General features: G+C 43.0%; 1 protein-coding gene across 4 annotated transcripts in view; it reads left to right on the forward strand.

The window, feature by feature from the left end:
- The window catches only part of TK2 (thymidine kinase 2), a 43,012-nt gene extending 25,054 nt beyond the window's left edge, over positions 1 to 17,958 (forward strand). For all 4 annotated transcript variants that reach the window (XM_075940041.2, XM_075940040.2, XM_006130544.5 and 1 more), the window contains 5 exons: positions 368 to 441; positions 14,491 to 14,579; positions 15,014 to 15,093; positions 16,845 to 16,925; positions 17,568 to 17,958. In XM_075940041.2, coding sequence (XP_075796156.2) covers positions 368 to 441; positions 14,491 to 14,579; positions 15,014 to 15,093; positions 16,845 to 16,925; positions 17,568 to 17,666 — 423 coding nt within the window. In that variant the 3' untranslated portion in view covers positions 17,667 to 17,958. The remainder of the gene's footprint in view (positions 1 to 367; positions 442 to 14,490; positions 14,580 to 15,013; positions 15,094 to 16,844; positions 16,926 to 17,567) is intronic.
- Positions 17,959 to 18,017: the final 59 nt, after the last annotated feature.

Consider the following 18,017-nt stretch of genomic DNA (forward strand, 5'->3'; position numbering starts at 1 on the left):
ACATTCTAATGGTCTGCAGTTTCTCTAGTCAAGTACCTAGTGATTGACCTCTTGGTACTGGCGGGTTTAGTGCTCTTGCAGTTAGCTTTCATACATCTTCCGTAAGTCTAATGTGTCAGGAAACTCCTCCTGGAATCCCAGGTTTATATACCTAATGTACCCGAGCAAGAGTATTTTTTTCTCTGACCAAACAATTAGTCTGTGTTACAATCAGCAGAGTTTAGGAGGAGTTTAATCTGCTTTTTGGTCACTACATTATTAATCAATGATCGTTGTAAAAGGACTTGCTATGCAGCATTAGAGGCTGAAAAACTAAGAACACTAGAAAAGGTCAAACTAGTGAATGGCTGTTGGTTTTATCTTGTAGATTTCCCCAGTAAGAATGATGGAGAGGTCAATTCACAGCGCAAAACACATTTTTGTAGAAAACTTATATCGAAGGTATAGTACATGGTTTGCTACTTTAGCTTTTTGTTTGAATTATAGAATTTTTAAAATAAACTTATCTTAGTTTCCTGTGGTAATTTGTATTTCAGTAATTTATGAAACCTGACAGCAGTGTATTAGAGAGCTAGTAGGTGCTTACTCAGTCAATGCTGCCATTGTTTTTAAGTATTACAGGTAAGTTAAAACACAAAACTGTCGGATTGTTCTCTGTAAACATGACAATCTTTAGGAGCCTTCTGGATGAACTACATTGTGCATTTAAGATATTCTCTATCATTTCTCCAGCAGATTATTTTTTATACACACAGGCATGCCCACACAATCTTCTCTGGGCTGAATGAAACAGCTGTTTAGTAGTATTCAGAAATATACACTCCAGTGAAGGCAGGACATAAAGAATAATACTGTAGACAGTTGGATCAGGGAAATTAGGTAGATACAATGCACATTAATTACACAAGCTAGATTTGGTGAGATTCTTGTTTACATTCTCATAGAGTGCTAAAGGACAAATTTCAGGGTTTCATTTTTGTAACTCATCCATAATTTGGCATATCCAAGAACATTCCCTTAAAACCATGCTAAGTCATTGGGTGAGTGAAGAGTGGTACTGCTGATTTACAAATACTTCCTGTAGCCTGCTTCCCCCTTCCCCCTTCCCCCCTTAGAATACGATTCATGTAATGACCAGGCCCAACCCTGGTTAGCTTGTCAGAATCGATAAAATCACAGCCTGAGACAGTGCAGCTGGAGGTAGTACCAGTTATTAATGCACTCAGTATTGTTTTTCCTTTACAATTCTGGCTTTTTCATGTATTGAAAACAATCTGTAATGGGTTATAGTTTGTAAAATCTCTGACTGGTTATAGGAAAAATGTTTCTTCCCCAAATATGTGGGGAAAGCAGCTGCTTGCCAGTAGATCCACAAGATGGCATTCATGCTACACAAGCTCTTCAATTGTGTTTATTACTGAGTGACTATGAATGTTTCCATAAGCGATAAGCTAAGATGTAAGGTCTATGAAAAACAGAAAATAGTAAGAGTCACTGTTTATGACAGTCGATATACAGAAGACTATACTTGGTTCTTTTTGCTTTCTTTTAAGCTATTGAATTGTTTTTTCATATTGGACTAAATGCTTGTGTCATAGGGACTGAAATTCTTGCCTCCTGAGGCTAAGTATAATGTGCAATGACTTTATTTCTTGACTTTGTAACATTTTCTAAAGGCAGCTATGGCTCTCGGCATTTCTGTCGTTGTATCTTTTTGGTGTTGGGGACCAGGTATTTGCTTTGTGCTTCATTACATCAAACTGCAAAATTGGTTGCAAATTAATCAAACAAGAATCAGCGTCTGTGAATGGATATTGTGTTTGGGAAATGAACTCATAGAATATGGAAAAGGAGATGTGACAGGTGAAGTAGAGGGACAAAAAGTGATTGGTCTTATAATTAACAGATGTGGTTTGACTGTTAATAGATGACATTATATGTCCATTAGGACCTGTCTACTTTGGATCCCATAAAATGGGGTGTTGTCAGGTCAGGATTTACTGTCGTGATGTTTTGACAGGTCTCTGGCTCTGTTTATGATGATAACCAGAGGGCTGCTTGCTTGTGTGCTCAGTGACATGTTCTGGGTTAACTAACTGCACAAGTTAACAGAGCAGACTTCAAGAGAGCCCCCCAAAGACCATAAATCAGATAAGGATTGAAGGTGCCCGGCCAGGTTTATTGCTTAGCAAAGTACATTAAGGGCTCATCTAGACTACACAGAAGATTCGAAAGAGGATATGCAAATTCCACGAGAATTTGCATATCTTCTTCTGATCTCACTTTTGAAAGCAGAGCTTTCAAAAAGGGAGGGGTTTGCTGAACCCCCTCCCACCTGCGCATCTTGATTACTTTCACTTTCGACGCTCCGTTTTCGAAAGTGAGATCGGAAGAAGATATGCAAATTCTCTGGGTTTTTCGAATATTCCACGTAGTCTAGATGAGCCCTAATAGTGGTCAATAAACGCTATCAAATTACTACATTTATGCACCCCTAACAATAAACTTAGCTCAATCAGGTGGGAAACTCCCACTGTCCTCCAGCTGGCCAAAAACTTTCCCCTAAGACACCCACTTTATATACAGGTACATACAAGTTACACATCACTCCTGATGTGTCAGGTTGGCACCCTCTGACATTGCTTAGATACCACCCATCACTCTGTACCTTGCAAGCTAATTGAATCATTTTTATTCATCATGCTGTTATTTTAGACCCTTTCCTGAATTTAAGTCTGTATCTGTGGGGAGTGTGGGTACCAAGGTCTTTTTTAATGAGTGGGTGTTGCCATGTGCTTTCAAGTTATGCCCCGTACCAATTATTGTTTTACAGTCGTTATCTAGCACCAATTATTGTTTTACACCTGGGCCTATTACCAATTAGTGTTTTGCTCTTTTAGCCCTGTTCATGCTAAGTTCTGTGAGCAGGAGCCTGCCTTTTGCTTACAGCTTAATTTTGCTTTGTTAGCCAAGTTTTGTCCATTGTTAGCTAGGCCTCAGGCCTCAAACTAGGTGCTACATGGGCTTTTGTTTTAGGCCCTCATATTACTACATGGGGCATGTTGTAATTACAGACAATATTATAACTTAGTGCACATGTGATTCTGACTAAAAAGTTTTTGTACTAACATAGCTAGTATAACTAGAATTCAACTCTCTGATGCATCAGGATGTGTATTTCTGTTTTCTTGTAAAACTATAGAATTGTAGGGCTGCCTTTAAGAAGTTATTTAGTCCTTCCCCATCTCACTGAGGCAAGATTATAAAACACTTCAAGCTTGAAGCATGAAACCAAAGCCCTGATGATTTTAAACCATCTGAGATGTGCAGTAGTTGCACTGAAATTGCTACCACAAAATAGTTTTCCTACAAATATCAAGAAAATAAAGCTATGCATTAACCTGGCATAGGTATATTACTCAACAAGTTTGCATGGCAGTCTTATTTTTTATGAAGAGATGTTCAGAGGCATTAGTGGCAGTTAGAGACACAACTGCCATCATTACTAGGGATGTCATAGTGTAGTTAATTAACTGATAAGGAAAAGCTTGTAGGTTAATGTTACAGATTACACACATTTCCTCCCCATCTCCCCGCCAGTAAATTTTTTAGCAGGCTGGCCAGCAGCCCAGCTTAGTCCTGGCTTGTGACAGATCCAGGAACTACCTCTGCTGCAGCTCTGCATTTAAAGTGTATTAGGAGCTGGGCAGACAGGCAACCCAGCTCATTGCTGGCTCATGCTAGGTCCAGGACTTACTCCCGCTGCAGCTCTGCATTTAAAGTGTATTAGGAGCTAGGTGGGCAGGTAGCCTGGCTCGTGCTGGGTCTGGGAGCTCGACCCCCCCCCCCCCCCCCCCGACAGGGACTGCTGCCATCCCACACTGCTGCCTCTGTATCAGAGGCAGCAGCACAGGGCAACAGGCAGCCAGTCCACAAAGGGAGCTAGTTTTTAAATTGACACTCCTTGTGGACTAGTTCCTGCCTGGCACCCCATGCTGCTGCCTCTGTATCAACTCTGAATACTCAACTATTCAGTTAACCGATATTTAACATCCCTAATGATTACCTTGAAAATCTTCCTCATACCAAATAGGTATTGTTACTGTTACAATTCTAAGACATGGGGAATATTAATACTATTAATATTAATGTTATAGGCATTCTCTATTTACATGTGTGACACAGAGACCTCTTGGCAAAGAGTACCCTGTTCTTAATAAACCTCAGACCTGACAAACTCACCCTACACATATTTTGCAAGATATTTATCCAAAAGGGATATCCTATGGGGTGTCTACAGAAAGCTTATAACTCATCAAGATTAAATTATTGAGATGTGCATGTATGGGCATTATTTAAAAACCTGAAGTGTTTGCATTGAAAATATGCTTTGTGGACCTGGAGTAGAAACTAATCACCTTGGCTGTGTCTATACTGCATCCCTTTTCTGTAAAAGGGATGCAAATTAGACACATCGCAATTGCAAATGAAGTGGGGATTTAAATCCCCCTGCTTCATTTGCATAAACATGGCTGCCGCTTTTTTCCGGCTCGGTGCTTTGCCGGAAAAAAGTGCCAGTCTAGACGTGGATCTTTCGGAAAATAAAGCCTTCCTAAGGGATCTTTCGGAAAAGGCTTTATTTTCCAAAAGATCCGCGTCTAGACTGGCACTTTTTTCCGGCAAAGCTCCGAGCCGGAAAAAAGCGGCAGCCATGTTTATGCAAATGAAGCAGGGGGATTTAAATCCCCGCTTCATTTGCAATTGCGATGTGTCTAATTTGCATCCCTTTTCCGTAAAAGGGATGCAGTCTAGACAGCCCAAGAGAAAATGGGGATGGCCCATCCAGGCAAGAAGGAGTTGTCACTCCTCCCTAATCAATTGGCATGGGGATGCAAATCTTTATTGGCCAGTCTTGCTCCCTCCTAAAACTATCCATGGAAATCAGCTGCACTATCAAACAATCCAATAGAGCTTCACTTTGGCTGTGAATAGAAACAAAAGACTATTTTCAGAATAGAGAAGTAAGTGACAAGTCGACTAGCAAATGCTTATCAGGTAGTTGAGTAGGAACTTGACTAGTTGCTCCTCCCCCCCCTGCTGCCTCTGTCAGAAAGAAGCAGCAAGGGGGTGAACACAAGACAGTGCTTAAAAGCCAGTTCTCCCCAGCACCATCTCCACAGGTGAGGCAGAGGGCAGCAGGGAAATGGTGTGAGTGGGGATTGAAACAGTCCTGCTTGCGCAGTCCGACTGCTGCTCCTCCCCCTTTGAAATGTATTAGAGCCACCTGCGGTTCTTGTACATTTCAAAGGAAGAGGCACAGAGAGCGGACTTCTTTGGTCACCTATGGCTGGGAATCCTACTGCCTCTCTCCCTTTGAAATATACAAGAGCCACAGGCAGCTCCTGTGCATTTCAAAGGGAGAGGCACAGCAGGATAGAGAGCACCCCCTTTATTGACTAATCGAGTAGTTGATGGAGATTCCATCCCTATTAACATCCCTATTTCAGAATCACAGAGAGTAGGGAAAGCAAAATGCAGGACAATGGAAGACGCTCTGGATGCGTTGGATAAGACCCTCTGGCGGAAGTGTGTGCTTTTGTGAATGTTTTGTGTCCTAGAGACTGAGAAACTAGCCAGCTGTGCAACAGGCTGAACTTTGGAGAAGAGAAATCTACTTTATTAGACAGGAAAGTTAAGTATTGATAAGTGTAGGGGATTCTGTACTGTGGCCACTTGTTTCCACTCTAGCTAAAATCTTTATTTCCTTAAATAAACTTCCTTTTGTTTTATCATAAGTGCTGTGTGGATGTGACAGGGTGCTGGGTAAAGGGTTGTCGATCCAGCCCTCTGTTATGCCTTCTTTTCGTTAGAAGAACAAATCAGAGCAGGCTGGAGATAACCTGGCCCTAATTGGGGAAGCGGAGACAGCTGCTACCTAATTAGCCTGAGGCTGCCTGCAGTCCTTAGGGGAAGGAAGCTGAGAGGGGAGATGGACAGGAAGAAAGCAAAAAAGGCAGGGAGTAGAAGCAAGCCTTGCTCACCTAGCAGGCAGAATAGCAGGATTTCATTTGGGAGCAGGTTGCCATCCAACAACCGCACCTGTAGAAAGCCGTGAGTCTGATGGAAGGGGATGGCAGTTAGGCCCTAGGCCTTTGCAAAATGACCCCAACAGATGACCCCAATGCCTTCCTACGCACCTTAGAGTGGGTAATTACAGGGACTGAATGGGACAGGCAACCTGGGCCCTACAACAGTCTCCATAGCTAGCTGGCAAAGCCCTGGTGGCTTATGTGGCCCTAAGTGAAGAGTAGGCTAGAAATTATGAAGCAGTGAAGGCAGCCATCTTGGCTTGGATGAGGCTGTCTGTGAAGAATTATCAGAAATTCTGGTTGGTGAGCTGGAGGGAGTGTGGCACTGGGCATCTGCCCAAAAGTTAATGGACTGGGCCACTCACTGGCTGAGATTGAACACCCAGACAATGGGGGAGCTCATGGATGCACACTACCTAGAGCAATTTCTATAGAGCCTCTCCAAGAACATAGAGATGTGGGTGAGGACATGCCAACCAAATATGGTGGAGGTGTCTGTAAAGCTTACCAAGGAGTATGTGGATGTGGCAGAAGAGATGGCCCACTGGGGGGAGTGGAGACTGGGAGAAAGGGTCTGGAGAAAAAATGGGCTCCCCTAGGGTCCCAACCTGGCTGCTGGTAGTGTGGACAACTGGGACACGAGAGGACTGACAACACAGAGTTTTCAAATGCTGGAATGCAGTGGAAGCTGTCCACCATTCCACTATCCTCACTGGGAGGAAACTCCAGGGAGGCATGGTGGACTCGGACTCAGCCTGCTTTCCAATACAAAAGAAGCTAGTGAGGTCACAGTGGGGGATTCCTGGTGCAAAGATTGACATAAAATGTATCCACAGGTATAGGAGGCAATACTATGGCTCAGGTCAGGTGTCCCTTGAGGTTCATGGTAGGTTTAAGTGGACATGGTTCAGGATAGTAAATGGCTTACGTTATCCTATGGTAGTGGGTTCAACTGGGACCCCTTCCCAGGAGGGAAGGTGAGCAGAGGGAGAAAACCCAGAATAGGGAAAAGGGAAGATTCCCCAAAGGAGAGGCTAGAGACCTGGAAGCAGAAAACCCCTAGACATCAGAGCCCAAGAAGGGAGAGAGAAGTTACGGATGAGACATCCACTACAGCAGTGGTCCCCAACCTTTTGAGGTTGTCGGGCACCAGGGGGCGTGGCCGTTCGCCCGCCGGGCGCCAGAGGCGGGGACACTTGAGCGCCCGGGGGCGCCCCCCCCATAGCCGCATGCCCGGGGCTGGGGCCCCCCATAGCCGCGCGCCCGGGGCCGGCGCTCCTCCCCCCCCCCGCAAGCGCCGCGCGCCTGGGACCGGCGCTTCCTTCCCCCCGCTCCCCCGCAAGCGCCACACGCCCGGGGCCAACGCTCCCCGCAAGCGCCGCGCCATGTGCCCGGGGCCAGGCCAGCCCCGAGCACCTGGCGGGCGCATGCAAATGCCTTGACTGAAGAGCAAGAGCAGTCCTTGACTGAAGAGCAAGACTTGGTGGAAGCCCTTATTAGAAGACCCCCAAAAGAAAAGACCCAGGCACCATTGGTCAAGTTTAGGGGACAGGAAACTGAGCATCCAGGAGGGAGTTAGGGTCAACCCCAAACTGATGGGAAGGAAGTGTGTGTCTGTGGGAAACTGGGGAACAGCCAAGGGATTGAGTGATGCAAGGATCTTTGGGTCGCAACAGAGATGTGGAGCTGTCCACTTCCTATGCAGTGTAGTTGGGGAATGAAAGAAATCCACATGGACAACCCTGAAATGGACTCAAAAGAGAGAGGATGACTCCCCCACAGCACTAACCTCACCTATACAGGAAGGAGACAATGCAGAGGGGTGAATCTGGCAGTTCAAGAAGGAAGGGAGGTGAGTGACAGAGTTCTGGGCAAAGAGTTGCTGCTCCAGTCCTCTGTCATGCCTGCTTCTCATTAGAGGAACAAATTAGAGTGGGCTGGAAATAACCTGGTACTAAGTGGGGAAGCAGAATCAGCTGTTACCTAATCAGAAGCAGAGTAGGGGGAGGAAGAAAGCAAAAAGCCAGGGGGTGAAAGCAGGGGGTAGCTCTCACCTCCTTCCTGCCTGCAAATGGTGAGGAGTTTCTTGTAATGGTGAAACAGTGGTGGGAACAAGCCTATAAATAAACTGTTACTGAGTCCTTAGTCTGAGTGACTTTGTGGACCTAGCAAAGTGAGAAGCCAAGGCAGCCTTGTTAGTGCGTAACAGGAGTGGTGGTTTAAGAAAGAGCCAGTAAACCAGAATCCTCTGAACCTTTGTGTTAGGGATGTAAGAGGTTAACTGATAAGCTGATGGGTTCCTGTTAAACTTTGCTAGGGAGTGCGGGGCCTGCTGCTGGGAGTCTGGGGGCCCTCAAGGCTGGCAGTGCTGGGAGTCCGCAGAGACTGTTTAGCAGTGTAACCGGTGGAATATTGATCGGTTGCACAGTTACTATTTTTTAACACTTCTTACATCCTTTGTGTGCATATGGTCTGGAAAGTCTGAATAGCCAGTGTCGGGAGGCGGTGTGCGTCTCCTGGGAGAACAAGTCAAAGTTTCTCATTGGAACTTTGTTCTGTTTCTTTCCAAATGAATAACTAAATTACTATAAAGCTGTAACAGCTATATCTTGTGTTTATTAGATCCTCAGTTACTTTATAGCTCACCACACCCTAGAAATGCAGTCAGTCATTTCTAGGGGAGATTGATAGCTAACTGCTGCATAGCACTATGGAATGGTGCATAGAGGACTTCTTGTTTTTGTCCTAAGACTTTCTTTTATTTTAATGCTTTTAAGAACAGTGGCTTGTCCAGTCTCCGTGTACCATGTGTGGTATGTGAACTCATTGTTTTGGTGAAATGGCATTAGCAAGAGATGAAAAGCAGAATTCTAGCTCCTGTTTCAGTACATAATAAGCTAGATATCCTGGAAGAGAGAATTCTGAGGATTGTTCTGTATTGATTGGCTCTGAGAGTCATGGCCTGAGTGTTATACTGAGATTAACTAGAATGAAGTCCTTGTTGTGGAAGCTTTTAGCACAATTCTAGATCGTTTAATGGAGAGCTTGAGCTGTGTGGTGTTATTAGTGTGGCTACCTCCTTTGGTGGCCAGAGGGCATAAAACAAATTGCTTTTCAAGTCATGTCAGTGTGGGGGTACATTACTGGAAGTTGGCCATTAGTGTTTACCTGCATTGATGAGTTATACTGTAGTTTCAGTTAATGGGGTCCTTTCAACCTCTGCATGAGAGTTAGTGAGATTAAAGAAAAATCATTCAACTGTTGGAACTTGTAACGCTCCAGCTTAAATGCTCCGGAGTGTAACCATTTATTTAATAGTCTTCTTAGAGAAATATACCTAATTTTCCAAGTGGAAGCCAAAGGCACAATTTCCTCTGCCTTTAGCTACTTCCTGGAGGATTCTCATATTCAATTCAGGAAGGTGTAAATATCCATATCCATAAGCAAGCCATAAATCAGCTGTCTTAAGTAAATTGAGCCATAAAGGGAACCCAACAGTGGTTGACAATGGCATATTAATGGAATCTGTTGCTTAGTGCTATACTGAGCATCCAGAAAACCAGGTCAACTGGAGTTGCATCTTCAGGTTCAGGCTGCTAAAATGCTGAGGTCCAGGTCCAAGTTATTCAACTAACCTTTCCAGCAAAGATTGGTAAGTATAAAAATTGGATGGCAGAAGTGGGGCTCCTAGTTTAATATTTGTAGAAGGAGGTATTTATTTAAGGGGATTACATGGAAGATGAACTTGTTAAAATGTGTGTATAAAAAGGGAACCTTGTATTTTTTTTAAATAGACCCAGACTGCTCAGAGGTGGATAGGCATTCAGTATAACATAGGTTATGCTTTGCTAATAGAAAGAGGGCATAGTTTGAGTCCCTGATTCAACGCCGCTGAACAAATGGAGCTCCATATCTCTAGTCCAGTGTTTCCCAAATGGTGTTCTGCAGAATCCCGGGGTTCCGTGAAGTGAAAATAAGGGTTCTGTGAGAAAATTCCAATAACATTTTATGATTAAAAAAAATAATTCATATTATGTGATTTTTGTTTTTAAATATGTGCAATTAAACTAAATGTTGATCTCATGACCTTGTTTAGCATTTGTTTTTTATTATCCTTACTTATTTGTGGTCGATTTTTTTCAGCTCCATATATGAGACTGTTGTTAGGGGTTCCACAAAATTCTTTCGCGTTTAAAAGGGTTCCATGGCCAAATAAAACTGGGAAACACTGTTCTAGTCTAAACATGCTTCCTTTCTTTTCTCATTGTTTGAACAAGAGACTGGGAGCTAAGAAATTCGGGTGCTTTTCCCAGCAGTACTGTTTACTCAAAGTGACTTTGAAAGTCCACACACTAACACGCTGTGCAGCAGCAAAAAACTGCAGAGAGAATATTTACAGTAATGTTACAAGGTTCCATTCATTTGCATTTGCCATGAGATTCTGTGATGAAAGTCACCACAGAAACGCAAATGGTTCTGTATTATCATTATTATTACTCTGTATTTAGCATTGAAATAGAAGCACGTATTTGGGATTTCACAATTATATACATATGCATTTGAATGTGTGATTTTTTTTTTTTTCCCACTGTGAATCATAATTAAATTAATTTTTCCATTTGAAATCAGATTCGTAGTTGAGTTAGGAAATTGCTACCGTTCCTATGTACTCTTAAAATGAGAACTTTTACCTGGAAGTGTCATATCCTGATCAGCAAGATTTCAGTTGATATAGAAGAACTTCTGGTACCTTTCATCTTAGAGCTTGTCCTCACTTACCCCGAGATCAATGATCCAGAGATTGATTTCTCGGGATTCAATTTAGCAGGTCTAGTAAAGATCTGCTAAAACAACCGCTGATGGTGCTCCCATGGGTCCTGTTACTCTACCAGGTCATGAGGAGTAAGGGAAGTTGACAGAAGAGTTCTTCCCATCAACCTCTCACAGTGGGGATGCTGCAGAAATTTGACCTAAGGTGTGTCGACTCCAGATATGCTATTCTCGTAGCTGGAGTTGCGTATCTTAGGTCTACTTTCTCTGGTAGTGTAGAACTGGCCTTAGACATGACCTTTATTTTTCATGAGCCTGATCCAGAATGCTTATACAAAGTATTCCAATTATTTACTTGAGTAGTGCCATTGAAATTAATGCCTGAGCATGGGAGAAGTTTTCAGAATTGGCTTCCCATTGCAGAATATATTTAATTCTGGATTTTTTTTGTGTATCTATTTCTTTCCAGTCTTCTTTCTCTTTTTCTCATATGTTGGATGCGAGGGGGGAGGGAGAGACTCAAACTTGGTTTGTTTGTCTCCTCCTCTCCTCCCGCCCCTCCCCCCCCCGATGTAGTTAAAATATAACCTTTCTAAAATCATTGTGGAAGGTGACACATGAAAACATTTCCTAGTTAAGGGTATTTGAAAAACAGCAGTTGTTTGTTCACAGCAAATTGTTACCCTTCCCTTTGTCTTTTTCCAAATTGTGGAGGCAAGCTGTTAATTTGGATGACAAACAAAGAATGAGGGTAGTAGTATTTCTGCAAGCTTTGCTCTTTTATTCTTGGTTTACCAAAACACGTTGCCAAAAGACTGGCAGAGAAATTTATCTCTTTTAAAGCCATCTGAAAGCTGCAAATGGTCATAGGTATAACAGGAGTTGGAGTTCACCAGTAATTACTTTTTGTGTTTCGTTCTTGCAGTCATTTAGAAGAAGGTATACTTTTCGGTGCTCATAGAGAAAATAGCTTAATTAAAAAAGTATTAACTTGATATTTAACTCTTACTATACACATTTTCTGTTGACTTATTTGCATCAATTTAATGTCTTCCTGTTTGTTCTTATCAAGATGATTTTGGGATAGTTCTCTACAATTTTGCTTTCACTGTATGATGAATGTGGAGCTCAAATTAACCTTCCTGAATATTTCAACAGCCCTCCATCCTGATAAATACTTCTCACATGGAAAGTAAAGTCTAATTTACCAGATGCCATTATTATTCTTGCCTTTTTTTTGGCAACTGTAACAAATGGTTGATGTTGCTTTGTCAATCAAACCTTCATTGCAGCATGGCGTGCAACAGTTTGAATACATTCGTAACAGTCCTACTATGAAAAATTGTAGTAATATCGCTGATGCTAGTTTACTGCTGCCATATAGATATTGATATAACATTTTCCTGCTTAGTTCACCAAGTATAACTGTGCTTTTGTGAAATAGCAAAACACTAATTTGTGTGAGAAAAATTGTTAAAACTTAAGTTTATACAAGACTATTTCATTTTTAAACATGTTTTTCTTATGTCTGACCTGTGAACTATAATTCTGAGATTAGAGACATTATGGGTCTAGAGTTTACTTATACCGGTTGACTAGGGAAGTGGTAGAATCTCCATCCTTAGAGGTTTTTAAAGCAATGCTTGAAAAAACCCTGGTTGGGGTTAGTCCTGCTTTGAGCAGGAGGTTGGACTAGATCGGGGTCGGCAACCTTTTCAAACCAAAGAGCCAAAGTACATCGAAATTCAGAACAAGTGGTCAGCAAAGAGCTGTAGAAGAATGCCCATTTGCATGACTGAAAATATACTATTTAATATTATTGATGATTGACATAATTATTAATAATAGCATAAATGAAACATTGTACTCAGACTATTTAATGGAACTGCTGCTGGGGCTGCAGTTTGTGGATTTGTGGGTGCAGGAGTCAGTATTGGGATGTAGGAGGGGCTCAGGGCAGGAGGTTGGAGTGTGTGGGAGATGCAGGGGACAGGGCAGGGCGCTGGGGGTAGAAAATAGACTAAGTGCAGGGGAAGGGACCCTGAGTCTGGATCGCCTTACCTGTCTGGGCTGCTGCACTCAGGCAGCAGTGGCTAGATGAGGGGCCGGGCCAGGCCAGGCCAGGATCACCAGAGTTGGATCATGGCCTCCGCTCCTACCCATGCTGCAGCAAGAGGGGGGCCGTCACTAGCCCTTCCTGCAGCCAGATGGGGGCCAGACTGCAGGGCCTGTCCCGGGATCGGGATCCGGGGACAGGATGCTGTGGCCTGGTGGGGGCTGGGCTTTGATTGGAGCTGGGTCCCGATTGGGGCTTTGATGGCAAGGCTTCATTTTAAATAGAGGAAAATATTATGTCTAACACACAATGTTGCCTTTATGTATGGCAGGGGTGGAGAATATTTTTTGAATTGGGGACCACTTACTCATAGAAAAATCAGTTGGGGACCACACAACCCTCCAAAACCCGCAACCCCCACTGATGTGACCCCCCAAATGAAATACCTCACTCCAGCCCCATGGTAGGGTGAGGGGCAGGGAGGACTGAAGTTCAAGGCCTCAGGCCAGATTAATTCTTCTGGGGTTCCAGATTTAGTGGATTTTGTGGCCCACTCTAAGCTTTGGGGTGGGGCCAAAAATGAGGGGTTAAGTGTGCAGGACAGGAGTGCTGCCATTGGGTGGGATAGGGATGGGGGTGCAGGATATGGGCAGGAGGTGGGATGCAGGAGCAGGCTGTGAGTAGCGTGTATGACTGGCGGGGAAGAGGGCAGGAGTAAGGGAGGGGACAGAGCCTTGCCAGGAGGGAGGGTACAGGAGCAACCTTGGGAGTAGGGTGTCTAGCCAGTGGGGGTGGGGGGGCAGGAGCATGTTGGAGGTACCCTAGACCAAGGGGGAGGGGGCAGGAGTGGGCTAGGAGTAGGCGTCTGGCCAGGAGAGAGGGTGCAGAAGCAGGAGAAGGTGCAGGAGTGGGCTGGGAATGCAGGGGCTCAATGGAGGAGGTAAGTGAGGGGTATGTGTGGGAGGCTGGTGGGGTCTGGGCATGAGGGAGTGGGGAAGAACTTACTTTCTTTTGTGCCCTATGCTGGTCCCAGGTATGGCCTCCTGCTGCTCCCATTGGCCAGATTCTAGCCAGTGGGAGCAGTGGGGAAAGCCTTCAGGAAGCACAGCCACATGCTGCTTTTCCCCCAGCCAGGGAAGGGAAGTGGCAGCGCATGCAGCCACTTCTGGCTCCACTTTTTCCACAAGCCAGATCCACCAGGGAGGCTCAGGGCTTTCTCCTCTCCCCACCAATCTTGCACTGGAGCTCCAATCTTGCAGGAGACCTCAAGGCTGGAGTGCCAGTATGGGCTCCCTGCTGTGGGAGGAGCAGGATGGGGGATGAGCTCGAGCAGCAAAAAAGCCATATCTGCCTCCCTAATGAGCCATATTTGGCTCAGGAGCCATAGGTTGCAGACTCCTGAGCTAGATGATCTCCTGAGGTCTCTTCGAACCCAATCTTCTATGAAATCAGGAGTAATTCTAGTGAGGTGAAAGGTATCAGATCATGTGAGATCAGATTCAGGCCCTCTGTTGCACTGTGTATGGTTTTGTAATGAAATAGGTAATACAATCATTTTCTTGTTGATTATTGCAGTGGGAGAATGCCAGAAGTGGATTACATAGTGCTAACTGAATGGTTTGAATGGATCACGAAGAACACTGATGTTTCAGTTGATTTGATAGGTAAAATATGCTCATCTCTGACACTGGGCCCTTCTTAAATCAAGGTTTTTGTGGGGGTTTTTAAAATTTTGTATTATGAAAAAGAAACCTTTGCTATTTATTTCCTGTAATTCAAGAAATGCCTTATATTGTACATGTTAAACAGCAGTAATGCCTTTGGAATATTTGTTCTATTGTTACATTGCTATTCTTCATCTCTATATATCCATGGTGTTTGGAGGTGATTACTTTCCTCCAAGAGCAAGTCCACTGGTGTCAGATTGGCTATCAGTGGAGCTACTGTGGCTGTTTGTAGCTGATGCCCATATCAGAGATGTGTACCACAGATGATTCTTTTATTGGTTATGGAGGAGATGAGTGCTCTGTTGCTATGTTCTAACTTACCCCTGAAAATAACTGTTCCAATTTTTTTTTTTTTTTTTTGTTAATGGCAGTTTATCTACAGACTTCTCCTGAAACTTGTTATGAGAGATTAAAGAATAGATGCAGAAAAGAGGAAAAGATCATTGCTATGGTAAGGGAATTGTTCTTCATGGTAGAGCAGAGGCTTAGGATGTCTATATCTTCAAAGCTTTCAATCTGTAGCCTCTCTACCTCTAAATATAAAAATGTGTACTGGAGTCAATTGCTAAGTCAGGGCCTTGCCACAATGTAATCCAACTGTTTCCACTAATGGGTGCAGTTTAGTATTAGGAAGAACGTGAAGGGTTCATTGTAGCTTAGTCAAGACAAATCAATTCTTATTTAAAAATCAAAATAATTTTGGACAGTGACTATCAAGTCCTCTAGGATTGCAGTTCTGGTAAGTCAGTATAATACAGTTTGAACATGAGAGAGAGAGAGAGAGCTATCACCACCATTTTAAGAGTGTCTGCTTGTTCTCCTTTTCCACATGCACTTCTTGAATAGGAGCCCCTTGAGTATGAGAGCATGCAGGAAAAACATTTACATGTACAACCTTCATCAGCTGTATGCATTAGAGTTCAGGGCCTTGTAAAATGCCCTTGCAGGTGTTTGCCTTCTTGTGGGGCACGGGCAGTGTTGGAAAAATCCAGCACGTAGTGACATAGGAATCTAATAAAAATAAGCTGTACAATTAGATTACTGCATCTCATAAACAGTTTATGTGAGGCCCTAGCTTCAAACAGATATTTTGAAATGAATCCCTAAGCCAGGTATAAATGGGGTAAGAGAGGGAATGTGCTGCCTATCATTAAAGTGCTTCTATTGTAAGGTGATTTAGTAAGAGCAGTTGGGTAGGTTGAACATGTATGGTGAGATAAAAGCCAAGAGCTAAATTTTGAGCCATGTGAAATGTCCCCTAGGTGAATAAGCCCTAGCTATTATTTTACTACAGTGACTTTGAAGAGACATCATTTGTTGCACTTTGCAGTGTCTGTCTCTGTTACTGAGGAAAAAGCCTATAGTGAATGAAAGGTTAAGTCCTCTCCATGAAAATCTAATAGCTGCTGACAAGCAAAAATGCTTTTAAAGGAGGTGAGTGGAAGTAGAAGATCAACTGGGAATGTTAGAAAAACATATCCACATAAAAGACAGCTCTGAAGTGCGTGTTCCTTTCAGTGTTCTCTTACATCCTTTCCTTTGCTGTCCATGGTATTTATCTCTGTGTATGACTTAAGTCAGACTCCTCCCACGGGAGTTAAAACAAAGATCTTGATCCTGCAAGGTGCTGAGAGCACTCAACTCCCATTGGTTTAATAGATTTAGATCCAGGGTAGATTAAATCCTCTTACACCAGGGTTGTGGTCACTGACTATAGAAAGAAATTAAGATTCCACTTGCTCAGTCTGTGTGTGTTCACCATGAAGCAGCAATGGCATCCCATGGGATGGATGTTGCTAGTTGGAGCTCAGATGGTAAATTGGAGCTTGGGGACTAAAACAGATGCTTCATAGGAATTATTTTAGGGTAGGTCTGGCCTGTGCTAGACAGGATGTCAGACTAGATGATCACAGTGGTTCCTTTTGGCCTTAAAAATCTGTAACTTTGGTCAAATTGAATTTTGGATGAAAACTGGATGCTGAAATCACAATGCACTGGATAATAAGGACCTGCCTTTTGTGTCAAACCATGTCTGAAATCTGGATTTTAGTATCAAGTGTTTGATTGTAGCTTTCGCTTTTATATGCATGTGGTTGAAGTCCTTGACCTCGTAGCTGATTTGGAGTAGTTTAAACAATATAAATACAGAAACTGCAGTGAGTTTCAGCTCTGTAAATGTATGTTTTTAATGATGTTTTACAGGAATATTTAGAAGCTATCCATCAACTCTATGAGGAGTGGCTCATTAAACAAACACTGTGTAAAGTTCCTTCTCCAGTACTTGTAAGTGTATATTTATCAGCTGTAACCAAATAAGCAAATACAGGTTGAAGCTCTCTAGTCCTGAACCCTTGGGATCTGACGGGTGCCAAACCAGAGAATTTGCCTTACCATGGGAGGTCAATATTGTCTAGCAACATTACCAACATTTCCACTTCTTTCTGGGCTCTTAGAAGATGTTTTAGGGGTAAATTAGAGCTAAATAATAGAACATTAAGAGCCAGGACTGGTGGCTATAAACAAACTTTAGGGGTTCACAGGAAACTTGGCCACACCCATGATAAATAGACATTGGTGTCACTAAATCATGCTGGATCATGAATGTTGCTGGACCAGACAGTGCCGGATTAGAGAGGCTCAACCTGTACTACACAAAGAGAATTTTAATTCTCAAGTGTTGCATTAGAAAAATAGATTGTGCTTGTACTAATATTTTTGGGATAGTGAGCATTGCTTGTAAAGCCTCATCCCAAGCCCTGCACTTGAAAACAAATTTACCAAATTCTTCAGAGTAGTTCATTTTGAGACACAATAGTAATATTGTTTTGCTTTTCAAATGCTAGTAAACTGAATGATTTTTGGGGAAAAAATACAGCAGATTTCTACAGGGCCTCTTATTCTAATTTTCATTTTCTTGTTTTCAAGGTGATTCAGGCGGACAATGACATGCAGAAAATGATAGAAAAGTATGAAGAAAATCGGGACCAAATATTAACCCCATCTAAGATGCAACACTGTCTGTAGAAATCCAGTTTTATGGCCATGCTTTTAAAATACATGTGTCCGTTAGGGAAATTCTGATCAACATTCCCAACCTTTTTATCATGTGCTCTTTTGAGATTTTTGTCTTGTAAAGTGTCAGTGACTTTTGCTAGGAAAAGGCCACAAACAGACTATATTCTGTTTACTTTCATCTTTTTGCACTTTCAGATTCCATTGAAGCTTTACTGATCTCAGACTATCACTGACAGGAAGCTGCTATATCTCATTTCCCTGCTTCACTTCTGCATTATATAAATACCTTTCTGATACTGCATTTTCTTGTGATAATGTGTTTTCATTCACTCCAAAGAATAGCCCCTTAAGTGTCTTCTC

Source organism: Pelodiscus sinensis, chromosome 12 (genome assembly GCF_052426305.1).
Source record: "Pelodiscus sinensis isolate ZL-2025 chromosome 12, ASM5242630v1, whole genome shotgun sequence".
Classification (NCBI taxonomy): domain Eukaryota; kingdom Metazoa; phylum Chordata; order Testudines; family Trionychidae; genus Pelodiscus; species Pelodiscus sinensis.